Source organism: Aspergillus heteromorphus (assembly GCF_003184545.1).
Source record: "Aspergillus heteromorphus CBS 117.55 chromosome Unknown BO70scaffold_19, whole genome shotgun sequence".
NCBI classification, from domain to species: Eukaryota; Fungi; Ascomycota; class Eurotiomycetes; order Eurotiales; family Aspergillaceae; genus Aspergillus; species Aspergillus heteromorphus.
The window spans coordinates 206,853-233,803 of NW_020290424.1; the positions used below are offsets into that span (position 1 = coordinate 206,853).

Below are 26,951 nucleotides of genomic sequence, written 5' to 3' on the forward strand. Positions count from 1 at the left end.
CTCACCCCACCCTCATGTCGCCCTCGACAAGCCGAAGAGATATCCCGACGATCGAACTCCGGCCGCACCCGGCCCGACAAAAGAACAATCAGGACCAGCGGTGGCAACAATGCCAACAGTAGCCGGGAAAATGGTTCTAGCAGGAAAAAGAAATTAAAAGAGAGCCAAGCCAAGCTACGAGGAGAATGGAAGAACGGAAAGAGAGAGAGAGGGAGGGAGAGAGTGAAGCAAGGGTGTGATATCCAACGTTCTGTTCGCATAGACCCCTGCTTTACCCTCCAGAAATGAATGATCAGCATACGATATAACCTCCCTGCTCATTATTGGCCATACAACACATCCCACGCATGCTCTTGCTCGTCCTAATCCTAATCCTAAGTTAGCCTCACCATCCATCCATCCATTCGTGAGCGAGTAAGAGTGAGAGAGTGTGTGAGAGTGATCGCCATGGCCCCATTCCACCCGACACTCCCCCACGGACCCAACAGCAAATCCATCCTACTCTTCGGCTGCCAATCACTCAACTTCGACGCGCACGCCTTCCTTCTCCTTCGGCAGACCATCCTCTCCGACCCGAACAACCACTGGGTACTCGACATCCTCGCCGAACTGCCCGTGTACTGGCGCACGGCGGTGCGCTACGTACCCCAGTTCGACGCCGTACCGGGCGCCCAGCTTCTGCACGATCTCAACCGCTGGTTCCGGACGGGCGAGGTCTCGGACGATCACTTCCCGCTGCCGTATATCCAGCACGCGCCGCTGTTCGTCATCCATCATCTGACTCAGTATGAGCGGTACTTGGGTCTGACTCAGCCGGAGTATGTGGCCGACGGTGTGCTGGCGGATGAAAGTCCAGTTGTGGACATCGTGGGGTTTTGCATTGGGTTTCTGAGCGCGGCGGTGGCGGCCAGTGTGCGAAGTAGAGAGCAGTTGAGGACGTACGGGGCAGTCGGGATTAGACTGGCCATTTTGCTGGGTGCGATGGGCGATGCCCAGGAGCGAGAGCAGAAGTACACTTCCCTCTCGACGGTATGGAAGAACTCCGAGCTGGAGCACGAATTGCCCCGTGTGTTGGATCAGTTCCCCAAGGCAGGTGACCCGGCAGATCATTGGCTGTACTGTGTGCTGCCTTCCCTTATAAAAAAAAAAGAAAAAGCAAAAGCAAAGAAAAGAAAAGCAAAGAAATTCAAATGAGGAAGAGAAATCAAACTAACAAATCATAGGCCTACATCACCGTCCGCTATGACTCCAACCGCGTCACCATAATGACCCCCCGGAATACCCTGGGCCCACTGCAGCAATCGCTCCAGTCCGCCGGGTTCAGCGCCTACCATGTCGACTTCAACGGCCGGTACCACTGGGCCGGACACCAGAAGACGGTGGACGCGTTGGTGGAGATGTGCGAGGCCGACCCGGCCCTTCAGCTCCCGGACGCCTCGCAATTGGTGCGCCGCACGTGGACCAACATCAGCGGCGAGGCTGTGAGCTCGGGGCCTCTTCATCACTTGGTCCTCCAGTCCGTCCTCTCCCACCAGTGCATGTGGTATCAGACCTTCCAAGCCGTGCAAGAAGAGAACCCCTCCGCGGTGGTCTTCGAATTCGGTCGCGAGCGATGCGTGCCTCCCTCGTTCCTTCGCAATCAGCGCACCCGCGTCATCCACTACGCAGACCTGGAGCTGGACGCGTTCCCTCGCACCCTCTCGACGCAGGTCTACGACGATGATATCGCGGTCGTCGGCATGGCCTGTCGGGTCGCCGGGGCCGACGACCTCGAGGAATTCTGGCGAATACTCTGCTCCGGCGAGTCTCAACAGCGGGAGATACCCCCCGAGCGATACAAAGACTATGAAACGCCGTGGAGACCAGATGCTGCGCGTCCCTGGCTCGGGAACTTTATCCGCGACATCGATGCCTTCGACCACAAGTTCTTCAAGAAGCTGCCGCGCGAGATCATGTCGCAGGACCCGCAGCAGCGACTGCTCCTGCAGGTTGCGTACCAGGCTCTAGAACAGTCGGGGTATTTCCACAAGAAAAACATCACCAGAGATATTGGGTGCTATGTGGCCTGCTGTACAGTCGACTATGAGCACAACGTCAACTGCCACCCGGCCACTGCCTATTCTGCAACGGGGCTGCTGCGCAGCTTCATGGCGGGAAAACTGAGCCATTACTTTGGATGGCATGGTCCGGCGCTGTGTATCGACACGGCGTGTTCCGGGTCTGCGGTGGCTCTGCACCATGCATGTCGCTCGATCCTCAATGGTGACTGCAAGGCCGCGTTGGTGGGCGGTGCGAATGCCATCACCAGTCCGCTGGGCTTCGATAATCTCAATGGAGCCTCGTTTCTCTCCCCCACCGGCCCGTGCAAGCCGTTCGACGCAAAGGCGGATGGCTACTGCCGCGGCGAGGGCTTCGCGGCGATCTTCATCAAGAAGATGTCCGATGCCCTGGCCGACGGCGACCACATCCTCGGGACCATCGCCGGAACGGCCGTCGAGCAGAACGACAATTGCACCCCTGTCGTGGTCCCCCATGCGCCGTCGCTGGCAGCCCTATTTGAGAAAGTCACCAGGCGAGCGCGCATCCATCCCCACGACATCTCCGTCGTCGAGGCCCACGGCACCGGTACGCAGGCCGGCGATCCAGCGGAATACAGCAGCGTGCGGCAGGTCATGGGCGGACCGCAACGGAAGGCGCCGCTGTCGTTGGGGTCGGTCAAAGGGCTGGTCGGCCACACGGAGGGCGTCTCAGGGATGATAGCCCTGGTCAAGGTGCTGCTGATGATCCACGAGGGCCAGATCCCTCCCCAGCCTAACTTCCAGACTTTGAACCCCTACATCAAATCATCTGCGGATGACCAGATCGAGATCCCCACGCAGTTGAAACCATGGAGTGCCCATTATCGCGCCGCATTGATCAACAACTACGGCGCCTGCGGATCCAACGCATCGATAGTCATCACGCAGGCGCCGGTCGAAAGTCCGCCATCGGCCATCCACGCTTCTGGTCTGGCTCTTCCATTCCGGATATGCGGGCTTGATGACGCCCGGCTCCGCGAGTACGCACAGCGACTCCGACTGTTCCTTCGCCGAGAAGACCTGTCTTCACACCATCTCTCGCTCGCGAACATCTCCTTCAGTGCCTCCCGCCAGTCGAACCCGACCCTGGACCGTCAGCTGGTCTTCTCCTGCGCATCAACTGCTGACCTCGACGCTAAGCTCTCAGTCGTCGCCGAAGGCGACACGAGCAAGTTCATCCGTCTGAAGAAGCCCGCCTCCACAGTGGTATTATGCTTCGGGGGACAGGTGTCAACATTTCTGGGTTTGGACCGCGTCGTATACGACAGTATGCGCGTGCTGCGCCACCATCTTGATCAATGCAACCGTCTGCTAGAATCTCTCGGCTACTGCAGCCTCTATCCCGGCATCTTCGAGCACACCCCCATCACGGACCAGGTCAAGCTGCAGACACAGCTCTTCTCACTGCAATATGCCTGCGCGCGCTCGTGGATTGACTGCGGGGTGCAAGTGGCAGCCGTCGTCGGCCACAGCTTCGGCGAGCTGACGGCCATGTGCGTGTCCGGCATTCTATCACTAGAAGATACCCTGATTCTCATCACTCGCCGCGCGACGCTGATCCGCGACGGCTGGGGTGCCGACCCCGGGGCCATGATCGCCGTGGACGGCGATCGCATGAATGTCGAAAGCCTGCTGGACGAACATGCAAAGGCCATTCCCGCGGGAACGTCTCCTGCCACGATCGCCTGCTTCAATGGTCCTCGGAGTTTTACTCTGGCTGGGGCCACCACTGCCATTGACGCGGTGCAACAGGCTCTGGCACGCCCAGCCATGTCGCATCTCCGATACAAGCGACTGGAGGTGACCAACGCCTTCCACAGCACCCTCGTCGGGCGGCTTATGGCCGAGCTGAAGCGTATCACGCACGACATGACATTTCACGAGCCAGCTATTCACCTTGAACGCGCGACGGAACAGCCAGCAGGGGTTTCACCCAACATCGTCGCCGATCACCTCCGCAACCCCGTGTATTTCAGCCACGCTATCCAACGGCTGTCAGAACAACACGGGCCGTGCGTATGGCTAGAAGCCGGGTCCAGTTCCACCATTACCCTCATGGCCAGTTGGGCGTTAGACGGTGGTAGCCATCACTTCCAATCCATCAACATAACCGGCAACAACGGGGTGCAGAGCCTGACAGACGCCACGATGGCTCTCTGGAAACAGGGACTGCCTGTGAAGTACTGGGCACACCATCATTCCCAAACATCCGACTACGGGGTTGTGCTTCTCCCGCCGTATCAGTTCGAGAAGAGCCGGCACTGGATGGACAACAAGCTGCTACCAGCCGCTCAGATCCAACAGACTGCCACAGCCGACTGCCAGGAATTCACGTTCTTGGGTTATGACCAAGATCGGGTGGCGACATTCCGCATCAACACAACCCACCCAAAGTACATCGAAGCATTGTCGGGTCACATCGGTGTCCAGACGGCCCCACTCGCCCCGGCATCATTCATGCTGGACAGCGTCGTCGAGGCGCTGCGAAGCCTGCCAGAGGGGAAGGACAGGGTTCCTCACGTGAGAAATGTCACCAGCGACGCGCCCCTCGGACTCGATGGCAGTCGAGACGTGTACATGTCGCTGCATCCGCACGACAAAGAAAAAACCGTCTGGGAGGTGAAGTACACCAGCCAGGATCGCGAAAAAGGCGCCCGCTCTCAGACAGTCCACTGTTCCGCTCGGATCGAGATGCTTTCCCCAGAGCATCCCACTCTTCAGGCGGAATTTTCTCGCTACAGCCGTCTAATAAGCCATCAGCATTGCCATGACCTCCTCCATGACCCAGACGTCGATGACGTGCTGCAGGGTCGCAATATCTATCGTTATTTCGCCGAGGTGGTAGATTACGCGGAACAGTACCGCGGGGTGCGGAAGTTGGTAGGCAAGGGAAATGAGTCTGCTGGGTTGGTGGTGAAGAGATATTCCGGTGAGACCTGGGCCGACACGTTCCTATCGGACTCGTTCAGCCAAGTTGCTGGCTTCTGGGTGAACTGCATGACGGACCGATCGTCGTCGGATATCTACATTGCCAGCGGAATGGAGCAATGGATGCGTGCGCCAACGTATGCCGACCCCAGCACGCCTCGGCCGGAGACATGGGATGTTCTGGCGAAGCACGAGCGGTCGGACGGTCTCTACACCAGTGATATCTTCGTCTTTGATCCAAGCAGCGGACAGCTGGTGGAGATCTTCATAGGGATGCAGTATTCCCGCGTGCCTAAGGCGGTATTCTCGAAGATCCTGAGCAAGCTGAACCCGGGCGCCCAGAAAGTTGCTCCGACAGAAGTGAATTCGCGACCCGAGCAGAGTCCGAAGCCTGTGGTAAAGAAACAGAAGTCGGCGTCGGACCTTCCAGCGCGTATCAAAGCTGTCGTGGCGGACTTCTGTGCTGTAGATCCGAGCGAGATCCAGGATGACAATAACATTGCGGATGCGGGAGTCGATTCGCTCATGGCGATGGAGATGGCGCGCGAGCTGGAAGAAGCTTTCAACTGTTCCCTGCCTGCAACCGATCTGATGGAGGCAGAGACCTTTCGTGAACTTGTCCGCGCAGTACAAAGAGCAATGGGGGTGGATGAGGCAGATGGCAGCGACAGCACCGCGTCGGAAAGTGAAAGTGACCGCGACTCAGTTGTCAATGACACTCCTACCACGGAGTCGATCACCAGCGTTAGTACCGACACGCCTGATCTGCAGCTACCGCACGACCTTGTCCTGGAGGCATTTGGCGAGACAAAAGCGTTGACAGATCAATTTTTGTCCGATAACCACTGCAGTGGACGTGTGCACAGCTTCAACCCGCTACAGATGCAGCTTTGCGTGACGATGACCCTCGAGGCGTTTGAAAAGATGGGTTCACCGATTCGTACCGCGACACGCGGCCAGCGTTTAGAACGCATCTCGCATGATCCCCAGCATAAAGAGCTAGTTGACTACCTCTACCGACGCTTGGAAGAAGCCCGACTGGTGGACATGGATGGAACCGCTGCAGTCCGCACAGGAATCAGCTGGACCAGTCGGTCTAGCGCGGCAATCCTGGAAGATATCGGTCGGGCGTATCCCGAGTTCGCAGGCGCCAGCAAGCTCGCCTTCTTCACGGGCAGCAAGCTAGCGGCAGTGCTGCGCGGCGAGCAGGATGGTCTGCAGCTCATATTCGGGACTAAGGAAGGCCAGGAGCTTGTGTCGTGGATGTACGGCGACGAATCTCACAACGTCACCGGCTACAAGCAAATGCTAGATTTTATCCAGCGTCTCGCACGAAAGCTAGGCAGCGAGTCAGGATCACTCAAGATCCTCGAGATGGGCGCCGGAACTGGAGGTGGCACGAAATGGCTACTGCCCGGGCTCGTCAAACTGGGCATTGCGGTCGAGTATACGTTCACCGATATCTCGCCCGCCTTTCTGGCACAGGCCCGTCGACGCTGGAAGGAATATCCATTACTGCAGTACCGAGTCCACGATATCGAAAAGCCCCCGGCAGACGATCTGGTCGGGAACCAGCATATCATCATCGCCAGTAACGCTGTGCACGCGACCTCGAATTTGCAGGTTTCCACAGGGCATATGAGGAAGGCGCTACGTCGTGATGGGGTACTCCTGATGTTGGAAATGACTCGACCGCAGTTTGCCATCGACATTGTCTTTGGTCTCTTCCGAGGATGGTGGGTGTTTAACGACGGACGGACGCATGCTATCACCGGGGAGCAGCGATGGGAGTCCGATATGCACGCCGTTGGGTATGGCCACGTTGACTGGACGGACGGTTATTCCCCAGAGGTGAGCGTCCAGCGGGTCATCTTTGCTACTTCGACGGGGGAGCAGAAAGCACGACTTCCACTGGGGCCAAAGCCTCCCAGTGTAGATCTCCTGGCTGGGGTCGACAATGTCGCGCGCGGGAGGGCAACTGACGAGTATATTCGACGGGCCGCGGATGGTTTCACTGCTCCATCACTCGGAACAGATACTGTAGCAGGGCCTATAGGAGTACTCATTACTGGAGCCACGGGGAGCTTGGGCAGCCATCTGGTCGCTCATCTTGCTCGTCTACCGACCGTCCACAGTGTCGTCTGCATCAACCGACATGGGACAGAAGACCCACTGGTCCGGCAGAAGAGATCCCTAACGGAGCGTGGGATAAGCCTGTCAACAGACGAGTTGAAAAAACTGGCCGTCTTCGAGACCGACGGATCGGAGCCACTGCTGGGCCTTTCGAACGAGCAATACGAGTCGCTCAAAAAGAGCGTGACGCATATCATCCACAACGCCTGGCCCATGAACGGAGCGCGGGGGCTGTCCGGCTTCGAGCCTCAGTTTTGCATGATCAGAAATCTTATAGGTCTAGCCCGCGATATTGCTTCTATCCGGTCCGGCCGCATAGCTTTCCAGCTGATTTCCTCCATCAGCACAGTTGGCCACCGCCCGCTGGTAACTGACGAGGCAGTTGTTCCCGAAGTACGCAGCACAATCGACTGGGTTCTGGCGAACGGCTACAGCGAAGCCAAGTTCGTCTGCGAACAGGTTCTCGCGCAGACCCTGGGTCAGCATCCAGACCGGTTCAATGCGATGGTGGTGCGACCCGGTCAGATCGCTGGATCGTCCACCAGCGGATACTGGAACGCAGCAGAGCATTTCCCTGCGCTGGTGAAATCGTCACAAACCTTGAAACTCCTGCCTGACTTGGGCGGGGTGTTATCTTGGACTCCTGTTGGAGATGTCGCGGCCACTCTTTCCGATCTCGTGCTCACTGAGGACCCTCATCCAGTATATCATATCGACAATGTCGCCCGGCAACCGTGGCCGGAGATGGTTCGGTTTCTCGCTCAGGAGCTGAGCATCCCACCGGACAATATCATCCCCTTCCCGGAGTGGATCCATCGAGTGAAGGCCTTCCCCGGTAGTCGAGAGGATAATCCGGCCAGCGTGATGGCAGACTGGCTGGCGGACAACTTTGAGCGGATGTCGTGTGGGGGATTGTTGCTGGACACTTCTCGCGCGTGTGAGCATTCCGCGGCGCTGCGATCTGTCCGCCCGGTGGAGGGCGCGGTAATACGTCGCTTTTTCCGGCACTGGAGGCAGACTGAATTTTTGCATTGATATGCGCATGCTTGCCACTGCTGGTCGGGCAGGGCCCTGCTCGGTAGCAATTATCCTCATTGTGTCATGCCGCTGTAAAATAGACGTTCCTATCATTCATAGACGAGATCCGAATGGATTTCAACCTCATGTCCTTCGGTTCAATCCATGTACCGCCAGAAATGGAGTTTTGGACGCGTACCCATGATAGTTAATTGAGGAGGTAAGTCTTGTACTGAGGCTTATCTAATAAGAATAAATATATCAGCTGTCATCATGGCTCAATCTGTTGACGCATCCTAAGACATCCATTCCGATCGACAAAGCTTCATCCAGAACAACGAGCAACCAACTACCACCCAATCAGTCGAGAGACAATGGCTCAATATTCAGGTCTGTGTCTGCGCGGCCTGGGATACCAATATGGCTCCGGCCAGGGCCGACCTCCTGAGAGCCGATTTATATCGTGATTGAGTTTGGGGACCTCCCTCAGAAGATCCTGGAATTCCTGGTTTTCTCCGAGGAAGCAATAACACTCGATCGCCCAGTTGGCGATAACATCCTTCAATTCCTGAAACCTCCAGAGAGGAGGCCGATAGACCTGCCCGAGGCATGCAAAAAAAGAGCTATTCCACAGAGCCAAGTCCACTCTCGATCTGAATTCCCGCAATGCGTATCTCTTCAATGGCCTTACATTATAGTAAGCAGCACAGGCGAATACATGAGCATCTTTGAGAAGATAGTCGTCGTCTGGCTTCATGTCAACGCGCCCATCTTTCCAATGAGCAGTGGACCAATACCTCTTCGATGCGTGATCGTGACTGGTGTCGGAATCGAATAGGTTCCGCTGTATAGATATTCCACCATCCTCCAGAGGGCATGCGGACTGCCTACGTCCAAGGCCAGGCATACAGACCCGTCCCGAGTGGCGCGCAGTAAGCTTACTAACCCAGGTACTTGTCCAAAGATAATACCTCTGTGTCCGGGGAACGGCGCGGAATAGATGTAAAACGTCAAATCGGAGTGGGTGGGATTGTTCAAAAGGCTGTCCCGTCAGCAGGAGCTTCGCTTAGGAAATAGATATACCCACTGTTTAGCCCAAGGGAACAAGTGGATATGCATGTATTTCTCGTAGAGGTCTATGTCGTAGGCGTCGATATTCATATCGTCGAGGGGGATATCTATGTTTTTGATGTATTGTTGCTAAGAATATGGCGTAAAGGAAAGTATGGGGTCGATAAGAACGTATAATTGAGGAGATATGGCAGAAAGGGAAGAGAAGAAGAATAAAGGATGAAAATAGGAGGAGAGGAGGAGGGGGGGCGAAGATGAGGTCGAGTATCGCGCGCTTTCCTCCAGCTGTTCCCCAACTCCCTTCACAGGAAGGCACGTGTTTCCAGCCGCTTCAGAGCATACCCCCAATCTTGTAGGATATCTGCATCCAGTGAACTAAGCATTGGCGTTGCCCGAACTCAACAAATGCAGGGCTTCGCACATGTCGATACGACGAGATGGAAAGAATCCCATCAGGCCCTCGATGACGGAAACGAGAGGTGCAGGAGTTGGGTCATTCACCCTTTCATTGAATCGCACATCCAGTTTCAATGGCGGACGGTCTAATTTGGATTAGCAAGTGCACTTCAGAGATGCTTGGCACCTCGGTTTCTCCAAATCGCCTGCGTCCCAATTCAAATTATGTTTAGAGCGAGTCTATGGTGGGACATCAGCAATGAAGCAGGCGATAACTAGCGGTTAGCGCGAGGGTCGACAAGAGCCTCGAGAGATTGGGGGGTTCCAAGTGCAGCGATCATTTCAGCCTGGCAAGTGGGTTCTATGCCATCTCTTAGCCCAAGGCAAGGAGCGTTGTTCGGGGAGGGGAAGAGAGCGCGACAGAGGAGGTCCGTCCACCGCCGCCTTTCCTCTTCGGGATGGCGCATTGTCCCGCCCCGGCGGTAACCAACCACCCAACGGCCAATCAGATTGTTCTACACGCTAGTGCGTTGGCACTCCGGACCAATCATCATGCGTGGATGCGTCACTCCGCTGCCGTGCCGGGATTTAGCCGGCCTGAGGCTGCCGCAGGCTCACGATGGTTCGGTTGACAGTGAAACTATAGGGATGCCCCTACAGCTGGGAATCAATTGCTCTTTCAAAACGAACATAATCGCATTGCAGTCGAGGGAAATCTCGATCACTATATATACCCCGTCCTGTCTCCACATCCCCCCAGCACATCCCGCGACGGAGAAACAGGGACACAAATATCACACGATGGTCAACCACATTATTTCACGTAAATGGTCAAGTCCCCAAAGTAATCCTCCGGGTCGTAGAGGGGCATTTTGTTGTAATGCCTGACCATGTCACACACACGGGGGGAATCGGGGTCCGTGATCAGGGGGCTTGAAGCAGCAGGCAGTCAGTAACACGTTGAACCACGTGAGGGGGCCGAGGGGTTCTTCTTCTCACCCCAACCAGAACTCCTCGCCGGAACTCAGTCGCTTCCTCCACTGCTTCGTCTCCTCGCCCTCGCACACCGTGTTCCAGATCATCGCCCCGGGCCACTGCACATCCGCCACGATCTGCTTGACGGGCACGTTGGGACAGACCGAAAACACCAATGTCGACTCGTCGATCTCGAGGAACCCTTTGGGATCGTTCACCACCGTGATGCCGATGCTGGTCAGGAACGCCACGTCCATCGCGTCGTACCACGGGTCCTGCGCGTAACACTGGATTTCCTCGCCGCCGTCTGGGCTAAGCACCGTCGCCATGGTCTTGATCGCCGCGTGTTGGACGTACGAGCTGGTGGACAACCGTCCTTTCTGCACCTTCGCGAGCGTGCCCAGGCCGAACGCGACGATCTTGCGGATCTGCGTCGAGGACTCCATGCTGAACAGCTGCCCCTGCAGCTTCTGGCACGTCTCACTCCTCTCCCAATGGCTGCGGATCTGGCCGAATGCACCTCGGACCTCCTCCAGTGTGCTCTCGGGGACGTTGGGGTAGTGGGTGTACGAGATGGAGACGGGAGATGGATCGGGAACAATCATGGTCGTGAAGGATGGGTGTATGTAGGTCATCAGTTGGATGCTCGCGTATCCGATGCAGTAGGTGCTGCTGCTCCAGTTAGAACGGTCGAGCGACCAGGCTGTTGAGCTGCAGACTCACGCGATATCCGAGCACGAGGCGGGAACCAGCAGGCTGTAGCTGGTGGTAACATCGTCCAGATCGTCGATTCGGACACTCTCCTGTCCCGCTTCGATTTGCCGGTTGAGGTCTTCCAACAGCACGCGGGGGAATAGGGGCTTGCCGGAGTTGTACAGCCGGACGACATGCTCCAATCGCGCCTTCACCTTGACCCACGTCTCCGCATCCTCGATCAGGGTTTCCAGCTCCTCCACCATGAAATCGACCACCGGGCCTCGGGGGGCTTCCCTGTCAGCGTCGACGGAGGCGGAAGGATACTGGATGCTAGCCATGGTGCGTGCAGACAATGCCTATGTGATTCTCGGAAGCTGACCCCATGGTCTCTTTATACCAGTCCCGACAGCGGGTCTTTATTGAATTTGCTATATTAACCCGCGCGGCTCGTTATGTTTGCCAGCCACATGCATACAATGCACGCATGGGCCGCCTCTGTTTGAGCCGAAGGCCGTGTCCACTCGAGAGCCAGAACCAACCTGTTGGGATGCGGACGGCCGTCTGATTGGCACCCGCCGGAAAAAATCCTATTAATATCGCCCGAACGGACGACCGGGTTATTTACTGCGGCTCCCAAACTGGAATTTGTTGGCCAACTCTAGTGACTTACTATAATCAGCCATTTAGGGATATTTATAACCAGATGCAGCCGCGCTAGGCCTGTTGCGCGACCGGGGTGTTAATTAGGGAGGATTATTTTAAGATGAAACTGACCTGCAGCATTAGGGCTCTTAGCGCTGCTAGTCGGGCTTCTATGGTTATGGTTATAGCCTCATGGTGATGTCTCCAACAGCCCGCTCGTATCCGATTGGGATTGTCCCGGGTTGGCCAACAGTCGTCTCGGAGGAGTGTGGTTATCTTCCGAAGCAAGGGACCCCGCGCTGAGTTGGCACCTCGGTGTGCTCAGCTGGTTAAATTAATAGCCAGCTGTCCCAAGCCCTGTCGTCCACACCATGGCCATGGCGTTCCAGAGTATCCTCCCCACGTTGCCTTGTTTTCTGCCGGCATCCAACCTGCCTGATGGCATCGATGCACCCGCTGTCGCCAGGGGATTCGCCACCCTCGGAGCATGGTCGTTGGATGACTTCACATCAGACGCCATGTGGAGGGATAGCGTCGCGCTAACAGGCACGCTGCGGACGTTCTATTCAGCGGCAACCGTCTCTGCGGGTTGGACTGAGCGATGTTTCGCCCGTCAAGTCCACGCTTTTCAGCTGAATCCTGACGCTGCACGGGTGGTCCGTCCAGCCCCGGGTCTGGGTTGGATCAATATCCCGTTTACATTTGCTACAAATACTCCCACTACCACGTGCTCGGGATTTGTGTCCTTGGTACGGGGTGAAGGTGGCTGGAAGATATGGCTGTTGCGGACAATTCTGGAGCAGTTTGACGGCTACCCTAACGTGGACGAGCCTCCGCAGCAGCCTCCGGTCCCAATCGACGGCGCAGAATACGAGTGTGTGATCGTTGGCTGCGGACAATCCGGCTTGAGTGTCGCTGGAAGGCTACAGGCACTAGGTGTGTCGTACGTGGTAGTCGACAAAGTATCTCAAGTCGGAGAGTCCTGGCTCCAGCGTTACGAATCGATGAAATGTGAGCCTCCCCAACCTGCCATCCTATTCCCACTAACAAATCAGTGCACACCCCCCGCGAGACCTCCCACCTACCTTTCGGGCGCACCTTCACCGACGAATACCCAGAATTCCTGAGCAGACAAGACCTGGCCCGGGGGTATCAAGCGTGGGCCGAGAAATACTCCATTGTCAGTGCCTTGCTCTCCAAAGTGGCCTATCTAACAACGCCAGAACATTTTATTCTCAACCGAGCTGGTATCCGGATCTTGGAACGGGGATAGACGAAGATGGACCCTGCATCTGCGTCAAAATGGTGAGGTCCGCTCAATCGCATGCACTCATGTCGTGATGGCAGTAGGCGCGGGAGGGCATGAGCCTGTCCGGCCTCATTATCTAGGCGAGGTCAGCTTCTTCACCATACAAAACCCAAGCACAGCTGATCATTACAGGACATATTCCAAGGTGACATACTGCACACGGCACAGTATAATAACCCGCATCAGTGGAGGGGCAAACGTGCTATAATCATCGGATGTGCGAACTCGGGTAAGTAGTCATTCCCGCCAGAGATCCAGAGAGATTATGATTTAACAGGATAGCGCACGACGTCGCGGAGGACATGGTCGAGGCGGGGCTGGCGTCGGTGACTATGGTTCAGCGCAGTCGGACCTGTAAGTAATATCCCGACTGAGAGCTCGAAGCATGTCTATTCTTTTGAAAAACACCCCTAACCCCTCTAGGCGTCATCCCCGTCGAATACATGCCCACACGAGCAGGTACTTCCCCCAACCCTGACAAACACCTAGCACCTAACTAACGACACAGCCGACACAATCACCACCGCCGACAGAAATCAATACTCCGCCCCCCTGGCCCTAAACTGGCAGCTCTCGCGCCTCCACATTCGGGCACAAATCGAGGCGAACCCGGCCCGCTTCGACGCTCTCGAGCGTGCGGGCTTCCGCGTCGACCGCAGCGGCGACGTCTTCGCGCACGTCCACGAACGATACGGCGGACACTATCTGGACGTGGGGAACTGCGCGAATATTGTCAAGGGATTGGTATTGCCCCATTTCCAATCCGATCCCCATTCCCATTTCCATAACCCATGCCCCCTCAGCCAAGAATTTCATAGATATAAACCCCCTCTAACCAACCCCCACCCCCAGATCCAAATCAAATCCACATCCCCCAACCACCCAATCCGCTTCACACCAAGCGGTCTCCTCTTCTCAGAGGGCTCAAACGACAGCCACCTCCCCGCCGACGTGATCGTCTTTGCGACGGGATTCAAGCAGAACGTGCGTGATACCGTGCGCCAGCTCTTCGGGGAGGACGTCTACGACGCTGTTGACGATTACTGGGGGATTGATAATGAGGGCGAGATCCGGGGGGCGTTTAAGCCTAGTTATCGTAGGTCTTCCCTTTGTCCTCCTTTGTCCTCCTTGTTTGATTGCACGTGTCTACGCTGTGTGAAGGATGAGGATGAAATTCCGTGGATCGTATCCTGATACCGTATTGGGGTTGAGTTTGCATGCTAATAATCGCAGATGGGAATATCTGGTTCTTGTCTGGGACGTCGGGCCACTCGAGGTATTTTTCGAGGTTCATTGCGCTGCTGATCAAGGCGGGTGTGGAGGGAGTGGAGGTGCCGGTTTATCGGGGGGTTCCGGGGAAGGCACATGAGGTTGAGGAGGTGGGGGGGCGGGGGCGGGGGCGGGGGCACAAGAATTAGGTAGTTTTCCTGGTTATAAGCATTCGTAAAGTGTGTGTTTTTTTTTTTCTTGCTTGGGGTTGAATGTGGCTTGTGTGCAGGGCTTCAGCTTACATACAGGAGGTAATTGATGAGGTCAATGTAATCTACACACCCATTCTGTTCAACTCGTATACAGCTAACTAGGGAGAGAGAAATCAATCCGAAACCCCACTCCTCTCCCCCCAGAATCCACACTCCTCCCTCGCCCACACATCATCCGTCATCGCCGCCACCACCCCGACACTGTCGCCCCCAGCCCGCTCATCATTCCCCTCCCCGAATACCATCAGCCTTCCTTGTCCGTTATGATTCCTCGCTTCCCCATACCCATCCCCCTGCTTATTCCCCTCCCCATACCCCTCCCACCTCGGCCGTCCCCCCCACCTCCCCCGCAACACGTTCGGATCCCCAAACACCACAAACGAAGTGACATATGCATGAAACACACCGGCCAATTCCTCCTGAGTATCTGAGAATTCTCGCACGGAGGGGTTAAACGTCTCGTATTCCATCTGGTCGCCGTGGTTTGCGCCGCCGAGGACGGTTTTGTTGAGGGACCAGTGATAGAGCCAAACCGGTTGCTCGGATCCAAGTCCAGACACGGATCCTGATCCAGAAGCAAACAGCGCAGTCCGTCTCACCGGGCAAACATACGCGTAATGCCCATACGCGGCCTCGACTCTCTTGAACTGCCTCCCCACATCTAACTCCCTCGTCTCGAGATACTCCGAATCGCGATTCTGCTGGGGATCGGGATACAGCCCCTCAATAGTAGCGATATCCTCCTCCGAGTACGCCGGCAGAAGCGTCCTGAAAAACGCTCTGAACTCCGCCGACGAATTCATGTCGCGAGGGACGTAGTACGTGCCTTCATTGGAATTGAATCCCGTCAGGATGGGCATTTTGTTCCACGCCCCCGCGTGCCACGCATCGATCGGGGGCCGGGTGATGAGCTCGTGGTCGATGACGGGTTGGAAGGCCCAGCGGACGGAGGGATTGTATTTGTCGAAGACTTTGGTCGAAGCAGTGATTATTGTGGAGGCGGGGAGGGAGCGGAGGCACTGGAATGTTGCTGAAGAGGGAAGAGAGATGCAGTTTGTTAGGGCGAGGAAGTCCTGGAATTGCGATTCGTGGATGGGGGCGTTGTAGGGGTGCAGGGCGCGGGAGGTGGCGGAGCCGGATTCAATGATGGCGCGGTGGAAAAGAGGGTTTCCTGGGGTGGTGATGTGGTGGGCTATCTGTATGTTGTTAGTGAGAATCAAAAGATAATCAGGGGGTTGAGAGCGTGAGAAGCGGGTAGGGCTGGGTTTATGGACTCGGGAGGCGTACAGAGTGCGCCCCTGCTGAGAGGCCGATTAGGGTGACCTTCGACGGATCGCCATTGAAATAAGGAATGTTGTCTTGGACCCATTGGAAAAGGAGGAGCTGGTCGTGCAGGCCCAGGTTGAGGATGCCTTCTTCGGCAGACAGGGTTGATGGGAGGAACCCGAGGGCGCCGATACTATTGTCGCATTATTAGCAGAGGTAAACCGGGGAGATAGTCAAGGTGCGGTACCGGTAGTTAAAGCTGACGGCGATGAACGGCTCATCGGACCAGCCAACCATGGAGGCCGTGTTGTGCATTGAGGCTGGAGCGCTGTTAGCTTGTTATGATGTAGGACTCTTGGCTGGTTCGTACCGGTGCCTCGGTTGTAGGCTCCCCCATGGACGTACACGGCCACGGGCAGTTTCCCTTCGACACCATGGGGTCGGAAGATGTTGACAGTCAGGCAGTCCTCATTCCCGCCGGTGTCTTTCGGATTGAGAAGTTGTTTTCCCGGGCATCTGCTTCTTAGATATGGCTCATTCGACCTGAGTGGGCACATACCGTGGGCCGAATTCACTGACGTCGATGATATCGTCGGACGCATTGACAGCAACAGCACGGCGGAAGCGTCGATCCCCAGTAGGGGGAAGAGCGTACGGGATCCCTCGAAACGCGTCGACCGGGTTCTTGAGTGTATCGGTCAAGATGGTGCCGACGACGGTGCCCTGGACCAGGGTGACGCGAGGCCGATTGGCGAGCAAAACATCGCGCAGCGGGACGGGCAATCGCGAGGCGAAAAGAGTCTGGATCTGCTGGCTGGAGGATACAGGCTGCCGCGCAATCAGCAAGAGGAGGAGTGGCAAGATCGCCAGGGCAATGGAGCGGTTGTGTAGCATTGTGTTGGATGGGGTGAAGCTGGGAGCAGGGGGGCTTACTTATGCAGTCCTGGAAGGTCAATCGCACCATGTTCAGTCAAGATCACCAACTACACTCGGCCGTGGATTGATATCATGCCGGCATTTCTGCTGTCGACCCACTTCCCCTCCATCCCACACAGCTTATCTCGGACAGGGTCCGAGGTCAGATACTCCAGTATCTTCCCTTCCGTGCCGGTTATCAGACGGCTACTGTCGATTAGGATACTTCAGACCCGAGGATATTGCCGAAACGACATGATAACCCAGATGGAGGATCGGATCGGGATCGTAAGTGATTCCGGGTGTGACTGACTGAGATAGAATGCGTGAGAAGCGACGAAGCGACTAAACAAACATTCCCACAGGGAGATAGATAATGAGCACGGACCACAATTCGACCCACGCGAGCACACTAACCCCATCCGGCAAGCGCCTTGGCGGAAAACCCCGTGCCTGCGTGCCTGAGTCCGCCACGCCTCGGCCCGCCCAACCAAGTCACGTTCTCTGTTCGCGTTTGGATGGCTTCATCTCGATCTGTATACGCACCGACTGACGGATACACCTATCCCCTGAGTCTCACCCTCTATCCACGGCCACGCGCCGCCTCACCAACTCCCCCAACCCATGTAACTCCCAATCAAACACCATGGCCACCTCACCCCTCACCCCCTCATCCCCCCAACCCATCCAAATCCAAATCCACATCCACATCCACATCCACCTTCTTCACCTCCCCCACGCACATCTACACCACCGCCCTCCTCCTCCGCCTCACCCTCCTCCTGTACGGGATATACCAAGACACGACCTCCGCCCTGAAATACACCGACATCGACTACCTGGTCTTCACCGACGCCTCGCACTACACGCGGCAGGGCCTCTCCCCCTACGCGCGGGACACCTACCGCTACACGCCGCTACTGGCCTGGCTCCTCCTACCCACCAGTCTAACCATCCCGTCCTCCCCCCTCCTCACGACCCTGCTCTTCTCCTCCGGCAAGATCCTCTTCCTGCTCAGCGACCTCCTCGCCGGATGGCTGATCACCAAGTCCCTCGTGCAGGCGTACGGGATGGATGCCCCCCGCGCGAGGAAGTACGCGGCGGGGTGGCTGCTGAATCCGATGGTCGCGAATATCAGCACGCGGGGGTCGTCGGAGGGGGTGCTTTGCGTGCTTGTGGTGGGGATGGTGTGGGCAGCTCTGGGACGGAGGGTGTGGCTGGCCGGGGCGGTGTTGGGGGTGAGTGTGCATTTGAAGATCTATCCGTTTGTTTACGGGGTTGCCATTGTTTGGTGGTTGGGTGGGAGTGGAAGCAGAACCCCCATCCTGTCCTTCATAACAAAAGACAGAATCATCCTCACCCTCTCTTCCCTCTTCACCTTCGCTGCCTTGAATGCCCTCATGTACGCCCTCTACTCCACCCCCTTCCTGCAGCACACCTTCCTCCACCACCTCACTCGCATCGACCACCGCCACAATTTCTCGCCGTACAGCACGCTGCTGTATCTCTCTGCTGCCGGTGACTCCTCAGCCTCAAGCTCATCGTCGTCGTCGTTCGCGTTCGAGTCGCTGGCCTTCATCCCGCAGTTGCTTCTCTCGGTTGTTGTGTTGCCGCTGGCGCTGGCAAAGAAGTCTCTTCCCGGGGCCATGTTGGCGCAGACGTTTGCGTTTGTCGCATTTAATAAGGTGGTTACTAGTCAGGTATGTTTTCCCGCTGTACTTGGTCGAAGAGTGGCTGTTTTTTTTTTCTTTTGTTTGTTTCGTTATTGTTATTGGTTTCTTAATTGGTAATATGTGTATGGGATATTCTGAGCAGAGAGAGAGAGAGAGAGAGAGAGATACACCCAGTATGAGTATACGAATACCAGCTAACCCGAACAACCGCATAACGGATCTAGTACTTCCTCTGGTACCTCATCTTCCTCCCCTTCTACCTCCCCCTCCCGACCTGCTCTCTGCGCCAGAAACCCAAAACGACAGGTGCTGCGGTTGCAGTCCTGTGGGTGCTTGGTCAGGTATGTTCCTCAACTTTTCCTCATCCCCCTTCCCCACCGCATCCATCCAACTAAGAATAATTTCCAGGCCCTCTGGCTGCATCAAGCCTACAATCTCGAATTCCTGGGTCTGTCGACGTTCGTCCCGGGGCTGTTCCTCTCTTCGCTGGGGTTCTTTGCCGTGAATGTATGGATTTTGGGGGTCGTGGTGGGGGATCTTGTTGCTCTTCCTTCTTCTTCTTCGTCTTGGTAGGTGTATTCGTTTTAGGGGGTTGGATTCGGGGGCTGGGGGGAAGGGGAGGGAAGTAGGTTTATTGATTGGGAATTGTGCATTAAGTGAGAGGTGTGGGAAGGTTTTGCTGGTTGTCTTGCCCGTTGTGGCCAAGGTTGATTCTAGATATAGAAGATGTACGATATCAGAGCTGTTACATTTGATCGTGTAAGGGTATTTCATTGTGAAGCTATTGTGTAAAGTTATTGCATCCTCGGATGCTAATTGTCATAAGCATATCTCATTATGTCCACTGGACAGGTAGGTAGTAGTAGGTGGTAGGTATCACGCTATTGATAACTTTTCTCTCCGATAAATGGTCTGCCTACGGCTTCGAGACATCCGCGATGACCTTGTAGGTCGACGAGTGGATGCTCTGCGGTCGCGTGCGCGGATAGACCGCCCCCACGATCTGTCGGTTGTGCCCGTACTGCGGATATATCCCGTCGGACAGCTCCAGATAGTGCGCCTGCGGCCGGGATTCGTACAGCGTCTCCAGGATTCGCTCGTTCCACAGTCCCGTGCACTCGTTGTTCACTAGCTGGAAGTATGGGTTGAGTGGTGGACATGCCGAGTCGAGGTCGATGAATCGGATGCGCATGTACGTGAGTGCCGTGTGGATTTGCAGGCTGTGCACTGCCCCCAGCACCAGCTTCTCGAACGACCGGATGAAGTTCAGGTTGGTGATCCCCGAGAAGTCGTCCAAGAAGCCCAGTCCCGGGTTGCTGCGCTTCTCGCGGCAGCACGTCTTCACCACCAGGTCCAGCGACTTCAGCTTCGACTTGGCCGTCCCCATCGCCATCGCCCCCCGCGTCGCCTGGAACAGACACGCGCACACCTTGCCCGTGAACGCTAGCGATTCCAACCGCGGCGCTGCCTCCCCCAGAAGCCGGCACAGATGCGGGGGATTGATGCCGTCGTGGACCCAGCCCGACTGCGTGTTGTCCTTGCTGTAGAATCCCTCCAGGCTGATGTTGACGTGGACCAGCGTCGGCGACAGCCGCAGCAGAATATCGGCCATCGTCTCGTAGCCCTCGATCTTCGGCTTAGCGTAGGCGCAGTGCCACTCGCGCACCCCCGGCAGCGCCTGCGCCAGGTTGCACCACTGCTGATAGTCGCGCATGATATTCCACGCCCCGCGCATGACAAAGGTTTGCACGTCTGGCAGCGCCGGCAGCCGCCGTCGTGTGTGCCCGCACGGATCGTCGCGGAAGTGCCGCACCATGGGCGGCCGCTTGCAGTGCCCCCCCTCCAGTGTCAGGATGCGTGCTTCGGGAAAGTTGGCCTTGACGTGCGCAAACATCTCCTCCAGCGTGGCGTTGTGGCTGGCATAATGATATCGGTAGTCCGTGCTGGGGTGGTCCGACTCCCATGCGACTGTCTGATCGTCCTCCTCATACCGGCGGGTGGGCGTCGCATGCTTGGCCGCTCGTTGCCCCCACACGGGGATCCAGATCTCGACATGCCGGACGTACGGCGCGAGGTGGGGGTGTGCGCGGAACCACCGGGCGCTCTCGCCCAGCTCGTCGGCAGTTCCTTTGAGCTTGACTGGATGGGTCAGCAACCAGCAATGTTCCGACCGATCCGGCGATCACTTACTGTGTCTGTAGATGCGGTCCTGCACCAACGCCCGCCAGACCGGGGTGATCAGGGACAGGTTGGACAGGACCTTGCGCCGGGGGTGCCGCAGGGCCTTGTTGCAGCTGCGCACGGACTTCCCGGGGGCGCACGAAGTAAAGGCGGAGGCGCGCTCGCCGAATAGCTGGTCGAGAATGGCCTCGTGGATCTCGATGGGCAGGTCCTCGAAGCGCCAAGCGGACCGACCGGGGCGCTCCCCGCTCCGCGCATCCTCCATCTCGGTATCCACCGGGGACTGGCAGACCAGCTGCCCGGGCCCCACCGGGGGGTGGAAGGGGCCGTCGGGAATCTGGATTTCAGCACTGGTGCAGCGGCTGGCTTTGGCGTAGGGAGCGGGCACGGCCGAGGCCCTAGCCAGCGAGTTCACCGACACGGGGCGCGGCGGGGGGATGGTCGAGATCATGAGGGGCGAGGGGGGGGAGGATAGCAATTCAGCCGGCATGCGAGCGACCGACCACCAACATGAACAGGGGTCGTCACACTGAGTGATAGGTGAGGATTCCAAATCCTGGTCTGGAAAAGTAACGACGGACGGGAACCGGTTGGGGGGGGGGGGGGAGGACAAAGGGGAATTTTGGATCCCAGACGAGTGACTAAAAGTGCGAGAGGGCTGTTCAGGACGGGGTCAAATAGGCACAGCGTGGAGGCAGCGAGTGATGGGCGGCACGATTGGAGTCAGGACCAGGCAGCGTGGTCCATGGCGGGTGCCACTGCTGAGTTGGACGAGACGAAAGGTTGCGGGCGAGATGGCAATCGCCTGCGGTTAGGCAGTCAGGCAGAGGGCAGAGGTGGGAGATTGTCGGACCAGGGATTGGGAGAGAAAGAATAGCAATCGCAGCCAGGCGAGAGGGAAGATGGATGGGAGAAACGGGGTGGGTAGGATAGGATGAGATGGGATGGGAAAAAGAAAGGAGGAAGGACGAGACACGAGACGGAGAAGACAGAGGAAGAGAGAGAGAGAGAAGGGGGGGGGGGGGGAAGAGGAGAAAGAGGGAGAGGAAGAGATGACGGGGGATCCTTCGACACTCAGCCTGCAGCGCAGCGCAGCAGTGAATACGGTATCAGTACAGAGTACAGTCACGCTACCCCCAGCAACAGATCACACCACGGGCAATAAAAGGTCACTCGCACCCTTTCTTATCTTCTAATTCCAAGGCAGCATCCTCCGTACCTGCTTCTCTTCTCCCTCCTTTCCCGTTTCCAGTACTACTACTACTACCACCAACACTGACCAATACTCTTTAAAACTGTCCTGCAGAGACTTCTCCCCCCTCAACCCCGTTGCACAAAATTTTCTATTTCAGGCACACGCCGGTTTCAGGTCCAGCCAGACAGCCGGCCTTGAAACGCACCTTCAAACACCCGCAGCGCCGCCCCTTCCAGCCCTTCATTGGCATTCCTCTGCACGGACCAGCCCATGCTTATCTCTGCCGAGGGAGACCACATCAAAACTTCACTCGAGCACACAGGAGAGAGAAACACCAAACAAACACCACTAGCCATGATTGTGTACATACTGGGCAGGGGGAAAGAAAGGTCGGGGATGAACTCCATCGCTCCCATGGTTTGGTTCGTGCCCAACAGCGTCATCGAATCCACTTTGACTTGGCTTCCCCGCATCCTCGCCCGTCTCCACAGCTACGTTGTAAACACTACACACTACATACTCCGTACATACAAGTCACAACCACAACATCACGGCAACCTTGCATGACGTCGCGGTGCATATATACAGTCGACATGTACACTCCATCCTCAGTGTGAGTTAAATATACACAGCAATTTTCAAATAGATATACTCCCGTACACGGGATTGAAGTAGAGATAGGTAGGTTATAGGCTATGTTCAAAGTTAATACTACCTTCGCCGTCGGAACCGGAATCGCATCTCGTCGTCGCTGTCCTCCTCCTCTTCCTCCCGCCCCCGTTTCTGACTGCGCTGGCTGCGCGGCTTGAGCTTGGGCGCTGGCGTCTCCGACTCGACCCGGGCTGTTATAGAGGGCGTCGCCTCGCTGTCCGGCTGCTCCACTGGACTCGCCGCTTGCCGCTCCGCCTGCCGCTCGGGCGACGGGCGACTCGTAGTACTCACCCAGTAGTGGTCCCCGATGCCAAACTCCTTCCGCGTCACCTCCTCCAGCGGCACAATCACCGTCTGGATCCGATATCGCGGCTGGCTGGAGTCGCCCTTCCGCCGGAACTTCTTGAAGTTCTTGCGCCCGTTCCACCGCTCGTCCCAGCGGCTGTCGTCTCCGCTGTTGCGCGGCTTGACCTCCATCTCCTCCACGATGGCGAGTCCTTTCAGCTTCTCGACGTTGACATCCTCGGGGCCCTGCAGCGATACTGCCTCCGCTTGTCGGCGAGCGTCGTCTTCCGCCTCCCGGTGCTGGCGGGCGGCCTCGAGGACATCCAGCTTCTGGCGTTTCGGTCGTGGCACCTCCTCTTTGATTGGGGCGGGTGCGTCGGTCCGCTGCACAGTTTCAGCACGGCGGCGTTTCATGGCGCTGGACCCGGGCAGCAGGTTCGTGAAAACATCCTCTTCGTCGACGCTGCTCTGCGGCTGGGACTGCGGTAAGGGCCCCATCTCCACCGGCGAATTGGCAACTTCGTCGTCCGGAGCATGAGCGGGAATCGAGTTGAGATCGAAGCCGTCGTCAAAGGTCTTCATCTTGCTGACGAAGGCGCGGACGCGTGGTTTTGACCTCTTGGTCTGTGCCTGTGTTTGCGGTGGTTCCTCGGAGGGCTGGGAATCTTCCACCATCGGAACATCGCTGGGGGTCGCATCCGGCTGGGAGGCAGGCGCGTCCGTCCGCGCGGTGGACTCGGGTACTAGTGTCCGGCACAACGGCGCGGCATCATTTCCGAGGATGGCGTCGAGAAATTCGCTTTGCTCGATGACTCGCTGGTCCGTCATCCGAGCTATGTCGTGGCTCAGCTCGATCCACCAGTCCTCGTGGGGTCCCCCGGTGCGATACCGAACGAATACCACACCTCCAGGTCCATTCCGCTGACTCCCGAGGCCTTTGTCGCCCGCGGCTTTCTTCATAAACTCCACAATATCCTCCGCATTCGTGACCCCATGTTGCACCTCATAAAACAAAGCTTTTCCATGCCCGTTCCCAATCGCATCCTGCAGGTTCGCAAACTGTGCCGAATCAGCAAAAATAAAAGTGTAGCCTTCAAAGACATCAATCCTGCTCGAAACCGGGGCAAACGCCTCCTTCGGTCTCTGCGTGACTTCCTTGCCCGGCGGGGGAAGATGCTGTCTCGCATCCGGCCACGCGGCGTCGAAATTGGCCTCGAGCGGAGACAGCGATTCCAGATTCTCCAGATCACTCGGCGTCGCAGCGTACACCAAGGCATCGATATACGAGTCCTGGACGATGAACTTCCCATTCACCAGTGCCTGCAGCCCCTTCGCCGTGTTCCGCTTGGTCTGTACCACATGGGTCGTCTGGTCGACGACGTACGGCACGATCGTCTTGATATCTAGGTCCTCAACGCGGGAGCGCACGCGCGCTAAAGGGTCCTTCGCTCGGAGTTCCCTGGAGGAAAGCGAGAAACTGAGCACTGCCGGCTGCCATTTGATCCTGCAGTCCGTTTAGCTTAGCCCCGGCGAAGCATGATCCCCGCGCACATACCGCAGCACATGTTCGTATCGCCCCAGCTTGATCTCGTGTTCCTCGTCCGTCAACGTCCTGCGTTCCCGGACCGGGTCTCCGTCCACTGTTGTGCCACACTTCGAGGCGAGGTCGCACACCGCGATTTCCGACCTGGTGTAGATATGCGACTGGGGAGTTAGCGGTAGGACCGTCTTTATGGGAGATAGACACTCACTCCATCGCCCGGCTTCACAGGTGACACCTCAATCACCATATGTCGACGGGAGATCGTCTTGTGATCGATGGCATGGCGGACTGCAGTACGTCAGCGTCGGCATGGGGGTCTGTCGGTGTGCAGCATACCGTCAGCCTGCTTGATGCGACCGAAGAGGTACTTCTTCCCCGGTCGCAGCCAGACGCGGGCACCTATGAAGTTAGCCCGAATCGATCCAGGTAGGTTCGTATGCGACTCACCCCCCAGAAAGTCGCCCTCCGAGTCGAGGATCCACATGGTTGGTGTTCTGAGATGCGGAGGAGCGGCGGTTGACGCCCGCTGCACGTGAACGCCGAACGCGGAACGCGTGACCACGTGACCTGGCGTCGCCATTACTGCCGGCTTGAGTAATCCACCGTCCACAGTGCAGCATCATCATGGAGCCTTCGGGCGAGCCGGATGCCACCTCCGGGTCGAGCAAGGAGTCCATTGATCACGAGACCCTCAAGTACTCCCTGCTGGGCCCCTCCCTGACTAAAGCCGGTCAGGATGCTGTCGACCAGAGAAAGGTGAGTCGTCATCAATAGCACCGGCCCACCAGATACCAACAACCCCAGGTCTCCGAGATCATCTACAACGCCTCCAAAGGCTCCAAGTTCTTCAACCACGAGCAGAACCGCGACAAGGTCCTGACGGTGAAGATCGATCGCATCCTCAGGGAGAAGGCCCGTCTCGAAAAGCTTGATCTCACGGCCGATCTCCGCCGCGCGGACCAGCTCATCGCGGAGCTGGAACTGACCCGCGATCTTTCCCAGCATGTCGTGCACGTGGACTGCGATGCCTTCTTCGCGGCCGTTGAAGAACTCGACCACCCCGAATTGAAGACCGTCCCGATGGCTGTCGGCAAGGGAGTGCTGACGACCTGCAACTACGAGGCGCGCAAATTCGGCTGTCGAAGCGGCATGGCCTCGTTCGTGGCGAAGAAGCTCTGCCCGCAGCTGATCTGCCTGCCGCAGAACTACGACAAATACAGCGCGAAGGCCAAGGAAATCCGCGCCATTTTCTCTCAGTACGACCCCATGTTCGAGAGCGCCAGCATCGACGAGGCCTTCCTTAACTTGACGGCCTACTGTGTCGAAAACGAACTCAACCCGGAGGAGGCAGTTCAGCGAATGCGCGCCGAAGTGCTCGAGAAAACCCAGATCTCCGTCTCGGCGGGCATCGCTGCAAACGCAAAGATCGCCAAGATCTCATCCAACAAGAACAAACCGAACGGGCAGTTCTGCGTCCCGAACGACAGGGCCACCATCATGGATTTCATGAAAGATCTCCCCGTCCGCAAGGTCAACGGCGTCGGCCGTGTCTTCGAGCGGGAGCTCGACGCCATCGGGATCAAAACATGCGGCGACATCTACCCGCAGCGAGCCTTTCTCACCAAACTATTTGGCGAAAAGGCCTTCCATTTCCTTGTTCAATGCTACCTCGGCCTGGGCCGGACGAAGATCCAGCCCGTAGAGAACTATGAGCGGAAGAGCGTCGGGACGGAGCGCACATTCCACGAGATCGGAAACAAGGAAGAATTCCGGGCAAAGCTATGGTCGATCGCCGAAGAGCTGGAGAAAGACCTGGCAAGAACGGAGTTCAAGGGCCGCACGCTCGTTCTGAAAGTAAAGCTGGCCACATTCGAGGTCCTGTCCCGACAGTGCCAGCCTCCGAGAGCCGTCTCCACCGCCAAGGACCTCTACGCCTTTTCCCTCCCAATGCTGGATAAACTCGAAAAAGACATCCCCGACCTGAAACTCCGTCTCCTCGGCCTTCGCTGCACGAATCTCGTGAGCACCAAGAAATCCGGCATCGAGCTCTTCGGCTTCACCGCCGTGCCTAAACCCGTCCCGGAAACGGAAACGGAATCATCCTCTGACAACCCCGCGGAGCAAGAGCTCGGTGCAGAGGAAGCCTTCGAACGAGCCGCCCGTCAGGAACTGCAGGATGAAATTAATGACCTGGAGAAACTCAGCCAGGAAGTCGCCGAGTCTGCGGAGATACAGGGAACAGACGGCCCGCCGGCGCAGCCGGTGTACTGGGACTGTCCCATCTGCTCGAAACCGCAACTCGCCGATGATCGTGTCTTTAATGATCACGTCGACTACTGTTTGTCCAAACAGACGATCAAGGAGGCCGTCCAGGGTGCCTCGGATCTCCCTGACGCTTCTTCTGCTTCTCCTGCCCCTTCTGCATCGAAGCCACGGAAACGGAAACCGAACGCCCCGGAGTCGCCCGATCCGCGGCAGAAACGGCTGTTCTTTTCGTGATTCCATGGGCCAGTCGT

General features: G+C 57.2%; 10 protein-coding genes across 10 annotated transcripts; 4 read left to right on the forward strand and 6 right to left on the reverse strand.

Annotated features, from left to right (window-relative positions):
* Positions 1-447: 447 nt before the first annotated feature.
* BO70DRAFT_409460 (polyketide synthase) lies at positions 448-8,174 on the forward strand (the record flags this gene model as incomplete). The annotated part of the gene is made up of 4 exons (XM_025547231.1): positions 448-1,068; positions 1,224-3,505; positions 3,551-4,090; positions 4,163-8,174. The coding sequence occupies 4 exons, from the start codon at positions 448-450 to the stop codon at positions 8,172-8,174; spliced, it is 7,455 nt and encodes a 2,484-aa protein (XP_025397775.1).
* A 361-nt stretch (positions 8,175-8,535) lies between these two features.
* BO70DRAFT_397903 (uncharacterized protein) lies at positions 8,536-9,317 on the reverse strand (the record flags this gene model as incomplete). The annotated part of the gene is made up of 4 exons (XM_025546744.1): positions 8,536-8,724; positions 8,848-9,043; positions 9,103-9,198; positions 9,244-9,317. 4 exons carry the CDS (start codon positions 9,315-9,317, stop codon positions 8,536-8,538), a joined length of 555 nt encoding a protein of 184 aa, XP_025397776.1.
* A 1,010-nt stretch (positions 9,318-10,327) lies between these two features.
* Positions 10,328-11,686, reverse strand: BO70DRAFT_339585 (SRR1 family protein). The gene is made up of 3 exons (XM_025541254.1): positions 11,322-11,686; positions 10,623-11,270; positions 10,328-10,555 (listed from the first exon to the last, which is right to left on the reverse strand). Exons 1-3 carry the CDS (start codon positions 11,630-11,632, stop codon positions 10,438-10,440), a joined length of 1,077 nt encoding a protein of 358 aa, XP_025397777.1. The 5' UTR covers positions 11,633-11,686; the 3' UTR covers positions 10,328-10,437.
* Positions 11,687-12,307: 621 nt separating this feature from the next.
* BO70DRAFT_339588 (flavin-containing monooxygenase) lies at positions 12,308-14,663 on the forward strand (the record flags this gene model as incomplete). Its single annotated transcript, XM_025541255.1, has 9 exons — positions 12,308-12,947; positions 12,992-13,116; positions 13,160-13,330; positions 13,378-13,474; positions 13,528-13,599; positions 13,669-13,704; positions 13,754-13,989; positions 14,098-14,341; positions 14,479-14,663. The coding sequence occupies 9 exons, from the start codon at positions 12,308-12,310 to the stop codon at positions 14,661-14,663; spliced, it is 1,806 nt and encodes a 601-aa protein (XP_025397778.1).
* A 176-nt stretch (positions 14,664-14,839) lies between these two features.
* BO70DRAFT_430537 (putative extracellular lipase) lies at positions 14,840-16,886 on the reverse strand (the record flags this gene model as incomplete). Its single annotated transcript, XM_025548166.1, has 5 exons — positions 14,840-15,922; positions 16,014-16,185; positions 16,240-16,312; positions 16,363-16,508; positions 16,552-16,886. 5 exons carry the CDS (start codon positions 16,884-16,886, stop codon positions 14,840-14,842), a joined length of 1,809 nt encoding a protein of 602 aa, XP_025397779.1.
* Positions 16,887-17,425: 539 nt separating this feature from the next.
* Positions 17,426-19,153, forward strand: BO70DRAFT_388400 (glycosylphosphatidylinositol-alpha 1,4 mannosyltransferase I; the record flags this gene model as incomplete). The annotated part of the gene is made up of 3 exons (XM_025545989.1): positions 17,426-18,607; positions 18,805-18,921; positions 18,989-19,153. 3 exons carry the CDS (start codon positions 17,426-17,428, stop codon positions 19,151-19,153), a joined length of 1,464 nt encoding a protein of 487 aa, XP_025397780.1.
* A 181-nt stretch (positions 19,154-19,334) lies between these two features.
* On the reverse strand, positions 19,335-21,384 carry BO70DRAFT_363561 (uncharacterized protein). The gene is made up of 2 exons (XM_025543601.1): positions 20,771-21,384; positions 19,335-20,719 (listed from the first exon to the last, which is right to left on the reverse strand). The coding sequence occupies exons 1-2, from the start codon at positions 21,210-21,212 to the stop codon at positions 19,497-19,499; spliced, it is 1,665 nt and encodes a 554-aa protein (XP_025397781.1). The 5' UTR covers positions 21,213-21,384; the 3' UTR covers positions 19,335-19,496.
* Positions 21,385-21,965: 581 nt separating this feature from the next.
* On the reverse strand, positions 21,966-22,711 carry BO70DRAFT_363562 (uncharacterized protein). Its single transcript, XM_025543602.1, has one exon. It carries the CDS (start codon positions 22,370-22,372, stop codon positions 22,127-22,129), a length of 246 nt encoding a protein of 81 aa, XP_025397782.1. The 5' UTR covers positions 22,373-22,711; the 3' UTR covers positions 21,966-22,126.
* On the reverse strand, positions 22,668-24,919 carry BO70DRAFT_294949 (DNA damage response protein RcaA; the record flags this gene model as incomplete). Its single annotated transcript, XM_025539494.1, has 5 exons — positions 22,668-24,396; positions 24,448-24,596; positions 24,644-24,723; positions 24,772-24,834; positions 24,883-24,919. The coding sequence occupies 5 exons, from the start codon at positions 24,917-24,919 to the stop codon at positions 22,668-22,670; spliced, it is 2,058 nt and encodes a 685-aa protein (XP_025397783.1).
* A 140-nt stretch (positions 24,920-25,059) lies between these two features.
* On the forward strand, positions 25,060-26,934 carry BO70DRAFT_372340 (Y-family DNA polymerase; the record flags this gene model as incomplete). Its single annotated transcript, XM_025544844.1, has 2 exons — positions 25,060-25,191; positions 25,240-26,934. 2 exons carry the CDS (start codon positions 25,060-25,062, stop codon positions 26,932-26,934), a joined length of 1,827 nt encoding a protein of 608 aa, XP_025397784.1.
* Positions 26,935-26,951: the final 17 nt, after the last annotated feature.